Source organism: Felis catus, chromosome A1 (genome assembly GCF_018350175.1).
Source record: "Felis catus isolate Fca126 chromosome A1, F.catus_Fca126_mat1.0, whole genome shotgun sequence".
NCBI lineage: Eukaryota > Metazoa > Chordata > Mammalia > Carnivora > Felidae > Felis > Felis catus.
The window spans coordinates 204,216,691-204,237,726 of NC_058368.1; the positions used below are offsets into that span (position 1 = coordinate 204,216,691).

The 21,036-nt window shown below is 38.5% G+C and overlaps 1 protein-coding gene across 4 annotated transcripts in view; it reads left to right on the plus strand.

Annotated features, from left to right (window-relative positions):
• The first annotated feature begins 652 nt into the window (after positions 1–652).
• The window catches only part of CA1H5orf34 (chromosome A1 C5orf34 homolog), a 33,685-nt gene continuing 13,301 nt past the window's right edge, over positions 653–21,036 (plus strand). Inside the window, exons 1-8 of one of the 4 annotated variants that reach the window (XM_045037414.1) lie at positions 653–2,076; positions 5,525–5,758; positions 5,918–6,007; positions 9,700–10,346; positions 12,072–12,170; positions 13,277–13,400; positions 19,164–19,255; positions 20,150–20,219. In XM_045037414.1, coding sequence (XP_044893349.1) covers positions 5,564–5,758; positions 5,918–6,007; positions 9,700–10,346; positions 12,072–12,170; positions 13,277–13,400; positions 19,164–19,255; positions 20,150–20,219 — 1,317 coding nt within the window. In that variant the 5' untranslated portion in view covers positions 653–2,076; positions 5,525–5,563. Of the gene's footprint in view, positions 2,163–5,524; positions 5,759–5,917; positions 6,008–9,699; positions 10,347–12,071; positions 12,171–13,276; positions 13,401–19,163; positions 19,256–20,149; positions 20,220–21,036 lie in introns of all 4 variants that reach the window. The other 3 variants (XM_045037417.1, XM_045037409.1, XM_045037413.1) reach the window with 3 other exon arrangements.

A 21,036-nucleotide genomic window follows, 5' to 3' on the forward strand; every position in this document is an offset into this window, starting at 1 on the left:
GCTATTCCCTAAACTTTGTTTTCTTGCATCCCTCTTACTGATGGCACTGCTACCTATCCACTTGCTCCAACAGAACTGCTGGAACTGTTTTCAATGCCTGTTCAGTCATCCCCAAGACTATAGAATTGATCTAAGTATTTCTTGGAGCTGTGCTCTCCAGACTCACGGTCTAATCTTGAGTCTGAAATGCCATCTTTCCTGTTGCTTTTTCAGACTATTGGGCTCCCCACATCTGTTCCTACATCCTACAATCCATTCTCTACCCAGCTATTCCAGGTATCTTTCTAAAGTACAAATAGCATCATAAAAACCCCCTTGTAGTAGACGGTTAACAAATAGGAGGTTCTTAGTCATTAGAGGGGGAAAAAGGTGGGAACAGGATAGGACCTAAGTACTGTGTGATACAAATTGATGTTACTGGTCAATGAAAACATGGTATCTGAAGGTCCCCTTATTATACTTTACATAAGCTTGAAGTCAATTTGCTTATCAGACTTTCAAAAATGGAGATGAATGTAAGGAGTTAGATTTCTCCCCATTCCTTGCTGTTGCCACTTTTGCTTAAAGCCCTTGTAATAGTTTACCATTGCCTTTTTTTTTTTTTTTTTTTTTTTTAATGTCTATTTCTGAGAGGGAGAGAGAGAATCCCAAGCAGGCCCCACACTGCCAGTGCAGAGTCAGACTTGGGGCTCAAACCACAAACCATAAGAGTCGGACCCTTAACTAAGGCATTCAGGCACCCCTACCATTGCCTTTAAGATAGAATCCATAATTCATAAAACCATAATGATCTAGCCCTTACTTATCTCTATCACCCCCTTCAGGCTTTCTCTCCCCTAAAAGCCTCTCTCTATAACCGTTCTTAAACCAAACTAGCTTTTTAAGGGTCAAGATCTTTCCTTTGGACCTCAGGGTCCTGTGTTACCTCTGTTTGAAACAGTTTCACCCCCACAGTACCTGGCTAAACCTACCTACCCTTTGGATTTCATTGGAAATACTTCCTCAGCCTCAGGTCTGTCCACTACATGCTCTCACAGACCTCTGTATTCTATTTTAGGAACACTTACTACAACTGTGATCAAATTACTTTCTACTCCTTTCTTTCCAGTTCATCTCTGGTCCTCATCTTCTACCCTGGGTCTCACTCCCTGCCTTATTTCTAAGGTGCCCAGCACATAGTAGGTTCTCCATAAATACTTAATGACAATAAATTTATCGGACACATCTACTTGCTACTTAGGAAAAAAGCGCAGATACATAGTTGAAAGATATTTTCTGACACCAAATTAGAAAAAGAAGAGGTCTCTTTGACCCAAGTTTTTTCGGTTTTGTTTTTTGTTTTTTACAGCTTTATTAAGGTATCATTTTTGTTTAGATTAAACAAGCGTTAGTCCACTAAAATCCACCCATGTGGTTAGCTCTTGGCTGAGCTATCAGATGTTGGTCCTCACGGGAGGAGTCACAACCAGGTGGGGCGGGTACCAACCTTTGAGTATCGGAAGTAAAGATCAAAGAGGAAGCAACCACATTCAGGACTGGGAACGCCCACCTCCCCTACTTCCGGTCCCGTCCTTTGCTGGGCGCTCGACGGATTGGCCCCCGGAACAGAGGGCGTGCTTGGGCGGGACTTCCTGTCTTTTGGAGAGGAAAGACGCTTCCGCGGGTTGAGGGAAGATTTGAACTGCTGATTTCCTGTGTTTATTTTGCGGGGAGGTGGTTGGCGTTTCAGCTTCTCTCCCGCTACTGACTAGACGAACGTCTCGGCTAAAAATATTCTCCCTGTGGCCTTATTCCTCTGCGCTTGTCACTGTTTTCTCTCATCAAGAAACATAACTTGTTGGTAATTTGTCAGATTCATGAAATATCCATCGAGAAGCAGTCGTGGGCAGACTTCAAGCATTTTGGCAAATTAAAGCACAGGGGCCGTTGATTGGCCTTATTTCCGCGACTTTTCATCTCAGAATTGCCGTGTTGAATCCAAGACGTTGGTGGTTGTTTTGGTGAGGCTTTTTCTGTAACTACATATTGCCATTTTGAAAAATGAGGTCCAATTGATGTCAAGTACAGACTTGTCAAGTACGGAGATTGTTAAATATACTGTGACGTAATGTACTGGGTGGTGAAAACAAACAGGAATAAGATGGTAAAGATGAAGCTGAAATGTGGGTTGGAGCCGGATTATGTTTTTTTATGATAGGCTGGGAACTTTAAATATTCCACTGTTTCTTGTGTATGCTTGTTATTTAAGTAAATAACAACTATATCTCTAACTTTTTTTTTTTAATTAAAAACTTGGCCAAACAGAGATCTTTTCCCATTCGGCAATTTTTATTTTTTTCTGAAATAGCATCTGATATATATATATATATATATATATATATATATATATATATACACACACACACACACACACACACACACACATATATTTCTATTTTTTTCTTAAATAGCAAGTAGACATCTGAGATATATATTTCTATTTATATGTATTAACTATATTTCTCTATATATGTTTACATATATGCAGTATAAATACATGTATTGTTATGAATATTGCTCGCTAAACGAACAAGTATGTAATCAAGTGTTGTAAAATGGTTGGTATGGTCTGGATAGTGGAAAGTTTCCTATAACAGCAATACTGGAAATGGATTGGAGAGGGAAGAAACTGGAAGAAGGTTCCAGATAGTTGCAGAAATGAAGGGGAAAGTTGATGAACTGAAATGGAAAAGGAGCCGGGTTCATAAAAGAAACCTACCAAATCAACAAGACATGTTACAGGGCTGTGGAGAGAAATATTGCTAACATTGAGATGCCATTAACTTAAATTGCAAATTCAGGAGGAACAAGAATTTTGAAATTCACTTGCTTATTCTTTCATCATTAAATAAATATTTATTGCACCCTTAGTATTTGCCAACTATTGTTTTAAATGCCAGGGATACAATGGTGAGTAAGACAGATGAGGCCTGGTTTGATTGAGTTTATACCCTGGTGGGCAAAGTCAAAAAGCGATCAAATGAATAGAATCAGTTTTGATAGTGATAGATGCTATGAGTAAGAAAGATGAAATGGATAAAAAGTGATTGGGAGATGACTGGGAACAATAAAGTCAGGCCTTTGAGGAAGTGATATTTAAGCTTAAAAGACAAAGAGCCAGCCATGTGATAAGCCAGGGGAAGGACAGGCTAAGCCGAAAACAGTGCAAAGGTTCTGATATAGGAAACATCCTGTTTTAAAAACATTAAAAAGGCCAGTGTAGCTAAAGTGTCCTGAGCAAGGAGAGAGTTATGAGATGACATTTGGAGAGGAAGATGGGGCCACGTTATGTGGCTGTTATTGGCCATGGTTAGGAATGTCATGTAAGTGCAGAATGGTAGATTGTGAGCCAGCATGTGATAGATCTCATTTTTATTTTAAAAGATCTCTGTGGCTATTGTATGTAGCCTGGACTTGAGGGAGGTAAGAATGAAAGTGAAATTAGGGGACGTTGCAGAAGTTGCTTTGGTGGGAGTGATTATGTTCCATTTTGGTCATGTGGATTGAGTGGAACATGAAGAGAGGTCTATCAGGCAGCTGGAAGCACTGGGAGGGATCTGGTGGATTTGGAAGTTCTCTAGAGAGAAGAAATAAAATTGTGTGGCTCTCCTCAGGAGAGACCATATGGTTTAATGTTTACTTATATTCTGACATATTCTACAGAAGATTATAGGCCAGTCATATGTAGCCGATTACATACATTGAAAGGGGGTAAGACTCTTTTAAATAAAAATTTTTTTTAACGTTTATTTATTTTCGAGACAGAGAGAGAGCATGAATGGGGGAGGGTCAGAGAGAGAGGGAGACACAGAATCTGAAACAAGCTCCAGGCTCTGAGCTGTCAGCACAGAGCCCGACGCGGGGCTCGAACTCTTGGACCGCGAGATCATGACCTGAGCCGAAGTCGGCTGCTTAACCGACTGAGCCACCCAGGCGCCCCAAGACTCTTTTAAAAACCAAGGGTGGATGTAAAAGCAACACGGGTGTATATAGTAAGAAGAGATGAAATGGGAACTGAGGTCAGGTCTCGAATCCTTGATTTAAGAGAATGGTGAAAAGGAATGATTAAACTAAGAACAGAGGTAGGGGTGCCTGGTTGCCTCAGTCAGTAGAGCATGTGACTCTTGACCTCAGGATCATGAGTTCAAGCCCCACGTCAGGTGGGGAGCCTACTTAAAACAAAAAAAATCAAAAACAGGTAGATGTGGTGGGGTAAACCATGGCACTCCCCCCCCCCCCCGCTTTTTTTAAAAAAGTAAAAAGGCAGAGGAACACAATTCGGTGCAGAGAAAGGTAGATAACACTATCACAGTGACCAGTTTAGTAGGATGAAGACTGAAGTTACTGGGTGCAGGGAGACATCGGTGACAGTTCTGAATCAGTGCAACAATTCCAGCACGAAGGTGGAAGGAAACTGGATTGCAATGGATTGAAGATGGATGGGAGTGAAAGTAGATAATGAGTGGATACTTTACTTGAGTTTTTTGGTAGGAAAAAGGTAAACTGAGGAACGTTACTTTTTTCTGTCAGGTGAAAGCTGATCACCTGAGTGGCAAAAGATAATGTTCTAGAAGGGGTTGGGTTAGTGTTTAGAAAGGAAAGTCTTAAAAAGGATGATGTCCTAGAGGGAGGTGGGTAAGTGTCAGAGAGGATGGGGTTGGTGTTAGAAAGGAATCATAAGATTTATTGAACTCGACATTGCAATACTGGGACTGGCAAATGTGTTCCCTTGTTTAATCCTTGCAACAATCCTGTTACTGTCCCTCATGTTACAAATAAGGGAAACAGACAACTTGAGGCATTTAACTAGTCTAGTAAATTGTAGAGTATGAATGGAAGGAACCCAACCCTCTAATTCCCCTTCAGTCCTCCCTATATGGAAAGCATAGGTGATGACACATTCTAAAGGTAGGGAAAAAGAAATTGAATTCAGTGAAGTAAGAATGAGTCTAAGACACTCTATGATTAATTAACTTGCTCAGTAGTGACATGGAACTTCTTCCTTAATGTCAGACTAGGGACAAAAATCCAGGTATTGGGATTTCTTTTTCAGTACTCTTTTTTCTTAGGCCTGATAGTTTTGGCCTGCCTTTTGCATGCATTACAAATGATTTGCTGTATTCTTATGCAAAGGTGGAATTTCCTTTTATTTGAAATTATTACTGAGCATAGAATTTACAGAATTTAAGCTTCAGGAGAACTAAAGCTATTGAAATTGTAAAGGCAGTTATAACTAGGTGGGCTTTCTTCTCCCTCTAGGTTATCTTCCCACCCTGGAGTAAAGCTCTAGGGGGTAAGGCATTCTGTTAAGGTTGTTAATTTCAGATCATTTAAAAGTATGTAGTAAAGTAATCACTTTTCCCCCCCAAAAAATAAATGCAACGAAAATATGTTTTGTTTATGTTCTTAGAAAATGCATTCACTTTTTATGATAGAACTTTTGTACATTAAGGGAACAATTTGTGCTACCCTGTTTCCTATTCAGTCTTCTCCTTGGAAGGACATTTTATCCGTAGTCATAGTAATGGCAGCTGAAGTGCGAATGGTACTTTATGAAGATGATTCCGTGCAAGTGCAATATGCTGATGGTTCCAGACTACAGCTTTCTCCTTGTGGCTCTGAATTTTTATTTGAAAAGGCACCTCCTGTTTCAGCACATCCTTTAGAACGACCAGAAAGAATTCGTCAAAGGACACATTTTGTTATCAGCACTTACCGAGTAAGTAATGGCTTAAAAACAACTCTTTTTGGTACCAGAATATTGGTGAGGTAGCTAGAATATGGAAAGTAATTAGTATTCTAGATTACTGTCACTCTGAATTGATTTTCAAATTATTTTACATTTTTTGAAGGTTATGTTTTGTATTTCTTTCTGTAGGAGCAACTACAGCGAGCCCTAGATTTTCGAAATTCTTTTGCTACTTGCCCTTTTTTATCTGAAAGCATCATACCTTCTGAAAGAAAAAAGGTAATTTTTTAAAGCTTTTTTATAAGTAATATTTGAGGACAAGTAATTAGAAACAGGTAGTTTAATTTTTTTCTTCATGACACTTGGGAATACACACTGCTGTAGAATGCGTAGGCCTATATTGTTCACCAGACTACGATGTTCTGATATGATATATATATATATATATATATATATATATATATATATATATTCTTTTTTTTTTTTTTTTAAATAAAGTTTATTTACTTAGAGCATGAGTAGGAGAGGGGCAGAGAGAAAGGGAGAGAATCCCAAGCAGGCTTCATGTGTCAGCACAGAGCCTGATGCAGGGCTTGAATTCACGAACCGTGAGACCATGACCTGAGCCAAAATCAAGAGTCGGATGCCCAACCACTGAGCCACCCAGGCACCCTGATATGTTATGTACTGATTGAGACCCAGAAGATGCATAGTTCATCTTCCTGACCTTTTCTTTGTAGCCAAAGATTATACTCAGAATTTTTCAGATTAATGACTTTTTATTTTATATTCATATTTTTCTGTTACTAGCAAGGATTTTAGCCTTCTTCCTTTCACATCTGGGTATGAATTAATTTACCGGAACACTGGACGTTTTATTTTTATTTTTTATTTAAGGAAACTCTACACCCAGCATAGGGCTCAAACTCACAACCCCAAGCTCAAGAGTTGCATGCTCTACTGACTGAGCCAGCCAGACACCTCCAGGTTGATGACTTTTTGATTCTCAGAGGTGTCAAAATTAAGAAATTATGTGGCTGTTTTCAGTAGTTTATGTGCAGTTCATGTGTAATAGAGATGTGTATATTTGTAGGTATACATATTTTATTTTTTTGCTTATGTTCTATTTTGAACTTTTTTTAATGTTTATTTATTTTTGAGAGAGAGACAGAGAGACAGAGCTTGAGCAGGGGAGGGGCAGAGAGAGAGAGGTAGACACAGAATCTGAAGCGGGCTCCAGGCTCTGCGCTGTCAGCACAGAGCCCAACGTGGGGGTCAAACTCACAAATCACGAGATTGTGACCTGAGCCGAAGTTGGACACTTAACCAACTGAGCCACCCAGGTGCCCCTGAACTTTTACGAATAATAATAATGATAGCTGTCATTTATTGAGGATTTACTATGTGCAAAGAAATAGGAATGATGTTAAAAATATTTAATAACACCAGTATGGCATGGGTCTCTGATAAGCAAAGTGGGTATTTAGCCAGTCAGAATAGGTATATTGGCTGGATATTATCCCCTTTATATAGCTGAGGGAACTAAATCTCAGAGAGTTTACCTAACCTTGTTCATGGACATTTTCTAAGAGGTAGTCAGGATTTGAATCCAGTCTGTTTGAAGACTGTCTTCTTTTTTTTTTTTTTTTTTTAAGACTATATCTTTTAATTACTTTCCACTACTCGATAATGACAAAGGAGCCAAGAAAAATCGTAAGCTGTAATTTAGTGTATAAGGCTATTTTTCCACTATCTTTTGAGTAACTTTATTTGTTGAAACTGCAGTTTGCTGCTGATAGGGTTATTAGATAATCTAATTCTAGAAGAGAGAACTCTCTTAACTGACCACCCTTACAAGCCAGTTTTGCCATCAGTGAATACTGTACTAACATCTGTACATATAAATAGCACTGTAGGTTTAAGAGGCTTTCTTTTCTAAATTTAAAGTTTTATATAAATGAAAGCTGAAATGTTTACCTGTTCGCAAAATTAATTGGCTGAAAGACCGTTATGTGACACTGGCTGGTTTTATCTTATATGGAGAGATGCCATAGTTACTGGCACCTGTCATGAGTCTGTGCTATTGGTCAGGATCAGTTTACTTTTGAGTAATTCAGTTTTTTAAAATGTTGCTTTTTTTAGGGGCACCTGGCTCAGTTAAGCGTCTGACTTCAGCTCAGGTCGTGATCTCACAGTCCGTGGGTTTGAGTCCCGCGTCAGGCTCTTTGCTGACAGTTCAGAGCCTGGAGCCTGCTTTGGATTCTGTGTCTCCCCTCTCTCTGCCCCTCCCATGCTCATGCTCTCTCTCTGTCTCTCAATAATAAATAAACGTTAAAAAAAATGTTGCTTTTTAAACAACCTAGAATTTTTTATTTAACTTAATTATTATTATTTTTTTAATGTTTATTTATTTATTTTGAGAGATAACAAGCTGGAGAGAGGCAGAGAGAGGCAGAGTGAGAAGAATCCCAAGCAGGCTTCATGCTGTCAGCCCAGAGCCTGACATGGGGCTCTAACTCACAAACTATGAGATCATGACCTGAGCCAAAATCAAGAGTTAGACACTTAACCAACTGAGCCACCCATGTGCCCCACTACCTAGAATTTATTTTAGCGTATGGTATGCTAGGTGCTATCTAGGATAGATAGTCTTATTTAGTGTATTTGCTAACCCTTTGAGAGTACCATTTATTTTTGTTTTTTTAAGTTTATTTATTTGAGGGAGAGAGAGAAGGAGGGAGCTTGTGCATGCTTTGGGGAGAGGCAGAGAGAGAATCCCAGCAATCTTTGTGCTGTCAGAGCAGAGCCTGAAGTGGGGCTTGAACTTATGAACCATGAGATCATGACCTGAGCCGAAATTAAGAGTCAGACGCTTAACTGACTGAGCCACCCAGGTCCTCTCTAGTACCATTTATTAAATAAACCATTCTCCCTTTCCCTCCTTGTTCTGAAAGGTTATGTTATTACATGTAGCATCTTAAGATGTGGTTGATTCTGTTTCCATATTACCTGAGTTGCTCTGTCAGTGATTTCTATACTAGTTCCATACTAATCATTTAAGTTATGATTGCTTTTAATATAGTATCGTTTGTAGTGTTGTTTGTACATGGTAGTTAGTGCTGGTCTTCCCTCAGTATTCTTTTTCTGAGTAAGGCATTTGAGAAGGGTTGAAAATATTTTTATCTCTGATTCATTGAACATTTTAAACAAAAATGTCTAACGCTAAATATAGTCAGGATAACTTTTTTATTTTTCTTCTCATTCTTTTTAAAAAATATCGATCGATTGATTGATTGATTGATTGAGAGAAAGAGTGCACACACGTGAGCATGGGAGGGACAGAGAGGGAGAGAGAGAATCCCAAGCAGGCTCCGCAAACCCATTGTAGGGCTCTAGCTCACAAACTGTGAGATCATGACCTGAGCTGAAATCGAGAGTTAGATGCTTAACTGACCAAGCCACTGACAGGCACTCCTTTTCTCTCGCTCTCTCTCTGTTTTTTTAATATTTATTTTTAGAGAGAGAGAGAGAGAATGAGAGAGAGAGAGAGAGAATGAGTAGGGGAGAGGTAGAGAGAGGGAGACAGAATCCAAAGCAGGCTCCAGGCTCCAGGCTCTGAGCTATCAGCACAGAGCCTGACACTGGGCTCAAACCCATGAAGCGTGAGATATGACCTGAGCCGAAGTCAGACGCTTAACCAAATGAGCCACTCAGGCATCCCTTCTCTCTCATTCTTTGTGTGTGTGTGTTTTACATCTCTCTCTGTAAGAGAGAGAATCTTAATATCAAATATTCTTTAGAAAACCATATATATAGACCAACACCTGGCTCTCCATTTTCATTCTCTCTAGATAGTAAAACACAAACAAAACTTTTAAGAGCTTTCTTATACAATATGTAAGCATCGAATGTGTGGAAACACTGGACTGCTGACAAAATACTCCCCATCTCTCTTTGTCTCCTCAACTCAGCGTATCTTCATTGACTTCTCAGAAGTCAGATGGCCCAGTCCTGATACTGATGATGGCATGCTGTGTATGCAGAGCGGCACCGTGAAGATATCATCATTAGATGGGCATGCATACCTTTGTCTGCCGAGATCGCAGCTTGAATTTACAGTACATTTTTTGTGTAAAGTAAGCCAGAAGCCAGACTCATCTATAGTATTGTCAGAAAAGAAGATTCAAGCCAGAAAGGACAAACTAGATGAAACAGCAGGCAAAATCTGTACATATGGAAGTTTATCAAGACAGAGACTGAAGAATAAAGAAAACGAACTTTACTATCAGACCATGAAATCCAAGGAACCTTTAGAGAAAAAGAGCTGTGTAAATGGAGCCGAAGGGAGTGGCGAGCCACCTCTGCCTGGTACAAAACACACGTGTGTATACACGTGGGTGAAACAATGGTGGCCTGTGGCCTCCTGTCCAGAGGAATGGAAATATCCCTTGTCTTTAGCACTGCATTTGCATGATAAAATCAGCAGTGTGTCTAGAATTGATGCAGCCATCACCCAGAATAAAACTTTGACTTCTGATATTTCAGAGGAAAGAGGAAAAGAGGTTTCTGTTCTTCCCAGGGCCCTGTTACTCAGCTGTCCTGTCCCACACCTGCACAGGTAATGGAAGAACAGCTTATTTGTCATAAAGCCCTTGTCAGAGCCAGTCTTTATCTAAAGATATTTTTTCTTTTGTAATCATCTGCTACCATTCATAAGGAAAGTTCACTCAGTGAGCCAAAACTTTGCTAATAACCGATAGTAAAGAGTTTTCCTAGCCAATGTGTTCCTTATGTGTCTTACTCTGTGTCCACGCATTGAGTGGTTATGGAAGGCTGACTATACGCTATGTACTTTGTTAAGCACAGAGACTATAGAGATGTCTAAGCTATAGTCCCTGTTTAGGAGCTTAGACTCTATTAAGGTCACTGTCACTGACAAGATGGTTAAAGTGTGATAAGTAGTGGCACAGGGCTCTGGCAGTGAGCACAGAGAAGCCTCAGCTGCACCCAGTGAAGCCCGTTACCTTGTAGCTGGAGCATGGTTCCGACTCGCTGATGAGCATGGGTTCTTTCTTTCATACCTAGTCTCAGAGGCCACCCCTGTCTTTGGTTAGCTGACTATAAATCTATTTATTGAAATTTTTTGAAAAAAGGGGTAAACGTGGAGAAGCCTCTGAACACCAGATATAAACCTTTTCTCTCCCTAAGAGGTGAATAAACTAATGGTTACAGATTTGTAACATGAACTTCCATAAGTAGTAGAGTAATAATGGTAATAGCTAACACAAAGCGCTTACGTGCCGGGCACAGCTCTACTGTAGCTATTTGATTCTCATAGTAGCTCCATGAGGAAAACACTGTCATTGCCCCGTTTTGTTGAGGAATCTGAGACACAGGAAGGTGAAATAATCTGAGCAGGGTCACGTAGCTAGTGCTTGTAGAATTGGGGTTTGAGCCCAGGTAGTCTCCCAATACGTATTTGTTATTTAAATACGTATTTTAAATATGATTTTTCAGGCTGGTCATGATTATTTGGTTAAAATTGAAAGTTCTAGTATTATAAGTACACACTGAAAGAGATTTAGGCTTCTAAATTAACAATTTTCAGTAACTTGCCACTAACTTTGGATTAAAATCCATTATCTTTAAACATGGCTTAACAGGCCTTCCATTTTCTGGTCTCTTCCTACGTCTGTGATCCTCACCACGTTTGCCCTTGCTTTTTCTACTCTTGCTAAACTGGACTTTTTACAATCTCTAGAATGCCTGTTCAAGCTTGGTTTCACCATTGCACCTACTCTTTCCTCTGCGAGGAGCACTCCTTTATCTTTCTCAGTTCGCTGACTTGTGCACGTCTTCTGGTCCCAGCACAAGCCTTTCTTCCTTAGGGTGGTTATCCCCAAGTTCCTAGACAGGATTAGGTTCTTCTACGTGTCCATAGCATCCAGTAATTCTCTTTTCTTTGTGTTTAGTGTTTACTACTTAACATCCCTGCTTGATAGGAATCTTCCCTGAGGGCAGTGACCATGTCTGCTTTTTTGGGTGTTATATCTGCAGTGTGCATAGCATAGATATTGCAGGAAATATTTGTTGTTTGGATCCTTAATTTATGTAATTGTGCTGAGATTGAATAAGAAGATTGTTAAAAATACCGAAGGAAAAAAATCCATGGAAAAATAAGATTAGTTTTCAGTTCCTTCATACACTTTTGTATTAATTTTACTTTTCTTGGATCTAACAAGTTAAGCCAGAAATAAATGTTACAGTTGCCCTATGTGGTTGATTTCTAAAGGTAATTTTGTTGAGCAACCAGAATTAATAGCTTGTGTTTTGTCCTTCACAGGTGGAATTTTTGTGATTCACTTTCACAAGGACAGTTTGATGAAGAATATTCCTATCCTGAACTAGTGAAAGTAGTTTGGTACAAAGGTGTAACTTATCGGTAAGGCACCAGTGTTGGAAGTATTTAGTGATGTCTGAGGAGATGGGACTAACCTTGCAGACAGACTCCCACAAAAGGACACAGTTTGGCAAGGGCCATCATTCTTATGTTTGGTCCTACGTTTTATAGGTCTTAAAACTTAGTTTTATTAGTGCACACAGGAGTCTTGTGACTAATTCACATTAACCATATTCACAAGATTTTTGTGACAACTCCAGAGCCAGTGAGGCTTAGTTTTGCTACTGAATGAAATACTTAGGTCAGTTATTTAGGATACCCCTTCCAAGCATCGGGGGATCTAGTTGTCTGAATTAGTCACATCAAAATGTTGCCTATTGAGCATGGAATTAGAGAAGATTAGAGGCTCCTCTGTGTCTGCACTATTCCATTGAATTATCCCTACCCCACCACAAAGTACACCTCTCTAGTGACTAGAATACTAATGTTGGCTAGATTTAGGGTTTTACTTCTATAAATAATGCTAGAATAGCATTGTAAGATTTTGTTCTTAGGGCTTTCCTTTTCTTGCATGAAAGCCCATCCCCTTCTGACAATATATTCTTCATATATTTCTCAGTAAAAACTGACTTGGCTGAAGTTTTGTACATTATATATACCCAGTACCTTGATTATACTTGGCTACTTCAAATATGATTAGTCACCTTCTCTTAGGGATGGCTCCTTTTACACATGGCTAATCTCATTCATCAGGTATAGATTCAACTAGTTTGATTATTAAAGAATTATCTTATTTTCAGGCTCTGGTGTTGTCATATTTAACCCCTTTGCAATGGGCATTTCTTTGGTGACTAGTATATGCCAGCTACTATGATTGGCAGAAGGGACACCAGGATGATAAGATGCCTGAGCTCCAGAAACTAGGCTTAGCTGTTGAAATAGATACATTAACTGATTCTGTGTGTTCTGTTTATTGTTTGCAAAAAATTTAATTTAGCCAATTGGGTGCAAAGTATGAAATTATCTGTTTTGCTGGATAGGCAGAATTCCATATAGTACTTTGCTTTATTTTTTCTTTTTTGATTGCTCTCATTTATGTTTTAATCTTAATGAGAAAAAAAAATTTAATGATTACTTTTCTTCCTTAGACTTACCCATAAAAATGTGAACTCAATAGAGATTTATCCTGGAGATGGCTCTGTTTTCAAATCTGAGGGAGCTTATTTTGGGAGCTATTTTACTTATTATTCCATTCAGGAAGGATCAGAAGAGGTAAGCTGACAATGAGTTTTCAGCTCAAGAAGGCTTTTGTATATAGCTCTTTCTAAATAATTCTGAACATACATAGGACATTTGATCTTTATATAATACTGCTTGCCTACTACTATGCAGTCTGGAGAGTTAATACAACGTTACTGCCAGCTGTGGCACAGTGATTACTAACCACCTTATGTTTATTGCATTCTCCTCCTGTATTCTGCCAGTCATTTGCCTAAGTAATTTCCATTTATTTTTTTTTTTTAAGATTTTATTTTTAAGTAATATCTACACCCAAGGTGGGGCTTGCACTTACAACCCCGAGATCAAGAGTTGCACACTGTACTGACTGATCCAGCCAGGTGCCCCAATTTGTGTTTAAATCAGAAGTTAAATTTAAATTTCTTATGTCACAGAATTCATCAATACTAAAACCAGTAGCATATCTTTGAATTAATATATGCACATTAAAAGCACATTCTTTTTTCCCCACCATGTTATTATTTGCATGTTTAAAATACCTCTTAACTCCTGAATCTTTATATACAAGTAGAAAGTTGAACAAGGTTGTTCTCTGTTGTTGAAATAGTGAAATATAACGATATATTTAATATATCAGGCCGAAATGTAATCATATGGATATATTGTCAATAGTCTAAATTTGCTTGTTCCCAATCTGACATTTGACATCCACCCTTATGTATGGATCACCATGGTATCACATGGCTTTGCTTTGCAGAATGGAACATAATATGTATGTTTTCTTTTTATATTACAGTGTGGAATTTTGAGTGATAAATTGTTTATCACTTGTTCCATCTGTACTTCCCACTGCTCCCTCCACTCCCTATTTATTTTTAAGTAAATCCCAAATATCTGCATTCATTAAAATTTTAGAATGAATATTTCATTTTATATATATGTGGGGGGGGTATGTATGTGTGTGTGTGTGTGTGTGTGTGTGTGTACACACACATACATACATACATACATACATACATACATGTATGCAGATTCCCCACTGGGTCCATTTGCAAGAAAGTATTCATTTATTCAATCAATACATCTTAACTGAACCTTCCTAGGCAGGCACTCTGTCAAGCACTGGGTGAAGAGAAAGAACTCCTTCCCTCAAGGGTTCAAAGTTTAGTAGTCAGTCAGACAGGCCAAGAAGCACATGAAATGAAAGCATGACCACTGCTGTGTGTGCGTGTGCGTGTGCGTGTGCGTGTGTGTGTGTGTGTGTGTGTGTGTGTAGTACATGAGATCATCAAGTAAACAGGCAAATAGAGGGGTGTGTGCAGTTACACTGCTGACTGGTGTGTACTGAGAGTTTGAAAAAGTACAGGATAAATACTGTACATCTTCCTGGAGCTTCAGTTTTACTCAGAGGTGTCAGGGGGAGGATGATAATTTTCATACTGAAGCAAACATATCATGGAGGAGAACATGAGCTTTGGGATAAAACAGGACTTCCAGATGACCTGTGCCTTTGTGGTAGACTGCTGAGGGCTTCACTCTCAGACCTCTGTCCACTTGAGTAAGAGATTTAGAAACAATTGGCTATCTTTTCAGGATAGAATTATTTGCTTCTTACTTTAACCCATGCTCTAAAAATAAATTCCAGATGGGTTAAAGGGCTAAATGTAAGAAACCAAAGTTTATCATTGTTAGAAGAAAATCTAGAAGAACAATGTTTATAATCTTGGGGGAGGGGAGGTCTTCTTAAATACAGTACAAAACACCAGAAGGCACAAAATAAAAGTTTGGTAACCTTGGTAAACTTACGTTAAATTTTAAATATTTAATTTTTGTTAAATTAGATAAAGCCAAAAAGTCAAAGGTCTGGAAAAAACTATTCTGTACTATAAATCAGTAATAAAAAACCAAAAAAAAATAAAAACCTCTCATAGAAAAATGAATAAACAATAAGAATGGTTAAGCCATTAGAAAAGGCAATATAAATAACTTATAATATTTGGAAACCTGTCCAACTTTACTGCTTGCATCAAAGAAATGAAAATTAAAATAACAACAACATAACATTTTTCACTCATCAAATTATCGAAAGGTTGTTAATATCTATTGCTGGCAAGGGTGCGGGGAAAAGGGTGCTTTCGTAGTACTGGGTTGGAGTGTAAATTGATTTAGCCTTCGTGAAGGACAGTTTGATAATATCAAGTTAAATTGGCTAGAAATTCTGCCTCTAGGTATCTATCATAGAAGAATATTAACACATATATATACAAAGAAATACAGCCAAGGATATGGAGTGTGGCATTGTTTGTAGGAGCGAAACACTAGAACCAATCTAAATGTTCCTCAGTAGAGAGATGGTGAAATGAGAGATGGTCAGATTACAGGGTGCTTGTGTGGTGGCTTAAAAGAATGAGGAAGACATAGATGCATAGAGGGATGGAAAGATCTTCAAGGCACTGTGAAAAAAGAAAGTTGCAGAACATGTACAACAATATCTTCTGTATAAAAAACAAAAACAAACCCCAAACCCAAATATGTTACTGTGTATAATACACATGTAAATGCACAGGGAAAGATTTGGGCAGGTAAAAACCAAACTGAAGCAGTTACTTTTGGGCGGGAGGAGCAGGGAGTGTGGGATTTTGTGAGGGAGGAAAAGTAGGGAGGGACTTAAATGTTGTATTTTCCTAACTTTCTTTTTTTCCAAAAACATAAAATAGTAATGTACTGTTACTTGCATAATTAAAATTCTAAGTAGGAAAGATTGTCAAGGGCTCATGATGTAAGTGCTCTCATAGAGATAAGAATGTGGTGCTTTGGGACCACATAAGGGGAGGGGCACCTGACCCAATTTTGGAGAAAAGTCAACTGCAGGAAGACATGGCTGAGCTAGGAGATTTTCTTTTCCTTTCCTTTTTAAGTAATATCTACATCCTGTGTGGGTTTCAGACTCACAACCCTGAGATCAAGAGTCGGATGCTGTATCGACTAAGCCAGTCAGGTGTCCCTAGGACCTATACTTTTAAAGGAGTTATACAAAAGAGGGATGAAGGTTGGAGGAATATATAACTGAGGGAACTACTTGTCCAACTCTTTGCATGTTTGGCTTCCTATCATTAAAATTTCTATTTAAATGTCATCTCCTGGGGCACCTGGGTGGCTCAGTCGGTTAAGAGTCCGACTTTGGCTCAGGTTATGATCTCACAGTTCGTGAGTTCGAGCCCTGCATCGGGCTCTGTGCTGACAGCTTAGAGCCTGGAGCCTGCTTCAAATTCTACGTCTCCCTCTCTCTCTGCTCCTCCCCTGCTCATGCTCTGTCTCTCTCTCCTTCAAAAATAAATAAAAACATTAAAAATAAATAAATAAATACATGTCATCTCCCAACTATCCAAATTAAAGGAGCTACCTTTGACACTACCATGATACCCTCCTCTTTTCTTCTTCATAGCAATTAGTGCTATGTGACATTTTCTTACTGATCAATGTTTGTTTGCTAACCCACTCTAGAAGTAAGCACTGTCTTGTTCAACGCAGTATTATTGCTAGAGCATAGAACAGGTAGATAAACTCACCTAACTGGAGGCTAGAGCCTGGGGCAAGGATGGAGTGTTGAAGGAAAAGAAAATGCTATAGATAGAGAATGCTGTAAAGAGAGTATTGAGGGGAATTTCCAGGGAAGAGACTAAACCACTAAGTTGAGCCAGCTCATAAATGGGGCATGAGAAACCATACTGCTTTTGCACAAGTGCTGAAGGATTAAAATACGGAAGTGACATCATATTTTTGTTAGGTCATTTCAGAGGAAGATAAACTGGAGTGGGAAAGAGATAGTAGACCAGTTAGAGGACATTGATAGCAGTTCAGGGAAGAAAGTATGAGGAACCAGGCAGTGGTAATGAGAATGAAAAGCTAGGAATGGACACGAATATTAAGGAAACAGAACTGATGACTGACTGGATATTGGGGATGAGGAAGGAGTTGAAAATGATGGCAAATTGTTGAATAAATCAATGAGTGGTGGTGCCAGGCTCTGTGTTAAACCAAAATTTTATCAAATCTAAATTGTTTTGATAACGGTTGCTTTTGATCTTACCAGGAGGTGTCAATAAAACATTTAAATTCTGTTATATCTCAAACTCACCTACCTGAAAGTAAGATACTCTTAAGATGCATCCAGATTTCAGAGAGGCTAAATTAGGAAAACTGAGTATCTTAGAATTGAAATAGGGTAGTGGAAAAGACAAGAACTCTCAAGGAACTCAGTATCCAATGAAGAAAGATGTAAATAGTTAAAATGCATTAGTTTGAGTGCCTATCATGTACTAAGGCACATTGCTAACAAATGCTAGGGATTCAGACAGAGGTCAGAAGAACAGATACAGCCCCTACCTTCATGAAGCCCCATTCTAGCAGGGAAGACAGACACTTAATAAAAAAAACTATGAAATTGCAATTATGATGAAAACCAAAAAGCAAGAGTGGTGGGTGTGGTGCTTGTGGACGTAAGTAGGGGATTTCACCTATTCTGGGTAATGGCTTCCTGAGAGCAAAGAAACGCAGGAGTTAGACAAAGGAAGATGATGGAGGAGAGAGCAGAGATCCAGGTAGAGAGAACACACCACAGGTAGATCTGAAGTAGAGAAGGAGAAAATGCAGATTTTGAAATGAAGGTAGTTCCATTTTTGACACGTTGAAGTTGAGATGTCTTTGTGATATTCAGTGGAGAAGCCTCATAGAGATTTAGATATTCAAGTCTATAGTCCAGGATAAAAGAGGAGGGACTATTTTTTGGGTAACTACTCTATACTGAATTCTGGCCTGGGTGCTTTATATATGTGTTACATCATTAATGCTCAAAACAATCTAGATGGTAGGTAGTATCCCCATTTCACAGGTTATAGGCACTGAGGTTTACAAAAAGTTGCATAAACCTGTCCGTCATTATAGTTAGTAAGAGGCACCTGTGATTTGAATCCAGCTTTGTCTTCAAAGCCTGTCTTCTCTCACTGATGGTAAAGTATATATGGGGACTATGTTCTCTTGTGGTTCAAATTAGATCTGTACAAGCCCTCAAGCCTTAAAGGCTTAAAAAAAAAAAAAAAAGTCTGAGAAAGGATACTCAAAAGGAATAACAAAAAATTTTTTTTAATTCAGAAAGCTGAGCTTGTAAATAATGTTGTCTTCTATAAACTGTAGTGATAGTTCTTCCATTAATAAAATATGGCAAAATTGTATATTTGTTCAATTAAAATTGTGTTTTTGTTTTTTAAAGTTTATTTATTTTGAGAGAGCGAGAGCAGGGAAGGGGCAGAGAGATAGAGAGAGGGCGAGAGAATCCCAACCAGGCTTTGCACTATCAGCACAGAGGTTAACATGGGGCTCAAATTCATGAAATGTGAGATCATAACCTGAGCCAAAATCAAGAGTTGGACACTTAACCTAATGAGCCACCTAGACGCCCCTGTTTTTGTTTTGATCTAAAGGGGAAAGGGGGCTTATAAGTTTTCTGCTAATGTGTAGGAAAATTAGTTCTGTTGCTATATTAATTTAAATATAGCCAAAACTTAAATTGGACAGTATGTTATAGGGTATTAGAATATAACTTTTGTAACTATCCATAAGGAATGCTAGACTTAAAAAAAATGGGACAATGGAAAAGCATAAAATACCTTTAAAAATATTATGGGCTTTTGGTTAAGTTAAAATAACTGCTTGCCTTGTCACAATGTAAGTACATATTTCAAGAAAAAATAATAATGGCCAACATTTATTATTGAGATATTTTAAATTAATTTTCAGAAAGAAGAGAAAACTTATTCAGTAAATAACCTTCCTCCTGATAGACCAGGAAGTCTGTTCTCTGTGTGTTCTCTAATTAAACAGGCAACCAGGTAAGTTTTTCACATTCACCTGACTGAAGTGTTGTGTCTGAGAACCCTGATACATTTTCTAGTGGTTAGGGTAAGAGTAAGAAATGGTAGGTACAGTGGAAATATGTGTCTTTGGTAAAGTCTGTCAGCTTTTCTGGTCTCTTCATCCACAAAATAAGGTAATCACATCATTGTAAGAGTACTTCTGGCTTTGAAATTTAAAGTTAAATGTGGAGAAGTATCCATATATAGCAAGCATGCACAGTTAGGAAGTAAGTGCCTTTTTTCTGGGTGAGTGCATGCTTATGGTGTCTTGGAATCAAGTTAAGGATTTGATGATACATTTAAAATTTTCATATACTTTATTATCCTCAGAGTAATAAAGATTCTGAGAGTATACAGAAGATGAAGTGCAGTTCAGTTCTTCGGTTCATATGTTTTTTTTTTAATTCTAATTAATCTGTGGCAGTCAGAAGCATGAAAGTGTATTCCTGAATTAAATTATTAATTTTTGCAAACTTATGTCTAAGCAACTTCCAAAGTAGATTTGAAGGAACAGAATTGGTAATTTGATTTTTTATGGATAGTTGATTCACCTCCCCAGCACTCTTAGACTACACTAAACCTTTCAGGTGCTGTGAAACCATCACCTCCTAGAAAGGAGCACCTGAAAATTGTCTCCATTTGGAGTCATTTCATTACTAAAAATGAGAGGAGTAACCTATGTAAGATTAACACAAAGAGAAGCAATCACCTTCTAGGGGATTAAAGACTTCTGGAAGAAAGGAGTTCCAAATGTATTTTAGTGGAAATGAATTACTTGCCTAACATGTTGTATAGCAGTAAGAATGCATTGCTAGAATTGGAAAATGTGATTATTTGCAAATGTTTAAGCAATGTTTTTCATGTTCACAGAATTCTTCAGCACTGTGCGAAGACAAGGCTTTCTTTAAGCCATAACTATCGTATATGCTGCTGGAAAATGGTATCTTAAAATTATTATTTATTTATTTATTATTTTTGAGAGAGAGAGAGTGTACATACGCAAATGCACACGGGGGAGGGGCAGAGAGAGAGGAGACAGAAGGTCCAAAGCGGGATCTGCACTGATAGCAGAAAGCCCTATGCAGGGCTCGAACTCACAAACCGCGAGATCACGAACTGAGCTGAAGTCGGACATTTACCTGACTGAGCCACCCAGGTGCTCCAAAATTATTTTTATTTATTTATTTATTTATTTGTTTGTTTGTTTGTTTGTTTGTTTATTTGTTTATTTATTTATTTTTGAGAGAGAGAGCACTCATGTGAGTGGGAGAGAGGCATAGGGAGAGGGAGACAGAATCTCAGATAGGTTCTACACCCACCGCAGGAGCCCAGCGCCAGGCTAGGTCTCATGTCCTTGAGACCATGACCTGAGCTGCAATCAAGAGTCAGATGCTCAACCAGCTGAGCTACTCAGGAATCGCCCCCCCCCCACTTTTTCTTTTTAATTTTTTTTAATGTTTATTTATTTTTGAGAAAGACAGATCGTGAGTGGTAGAGGGGCAGGGAGAGAGAGAGGGAGACACAATCTGAAGCAGGCTCCAGGCTCTGAGCTGTCAGCACAGAGCCCAATGTGGGGCTTGAACTCACAAACTGCAAGATCATGACCTGAGCTGAAGACGGATACTTAACCGACTGAGCCACCCAAGCATCCCTATTAAAATTATTTTAAAAGCAAGATTTTTAAAATAGTTTTATTGTTTACATACATACCTCTAAGTTCAAGTTACTTTCATTGAAGTCATGTGAGAAATTCTTTG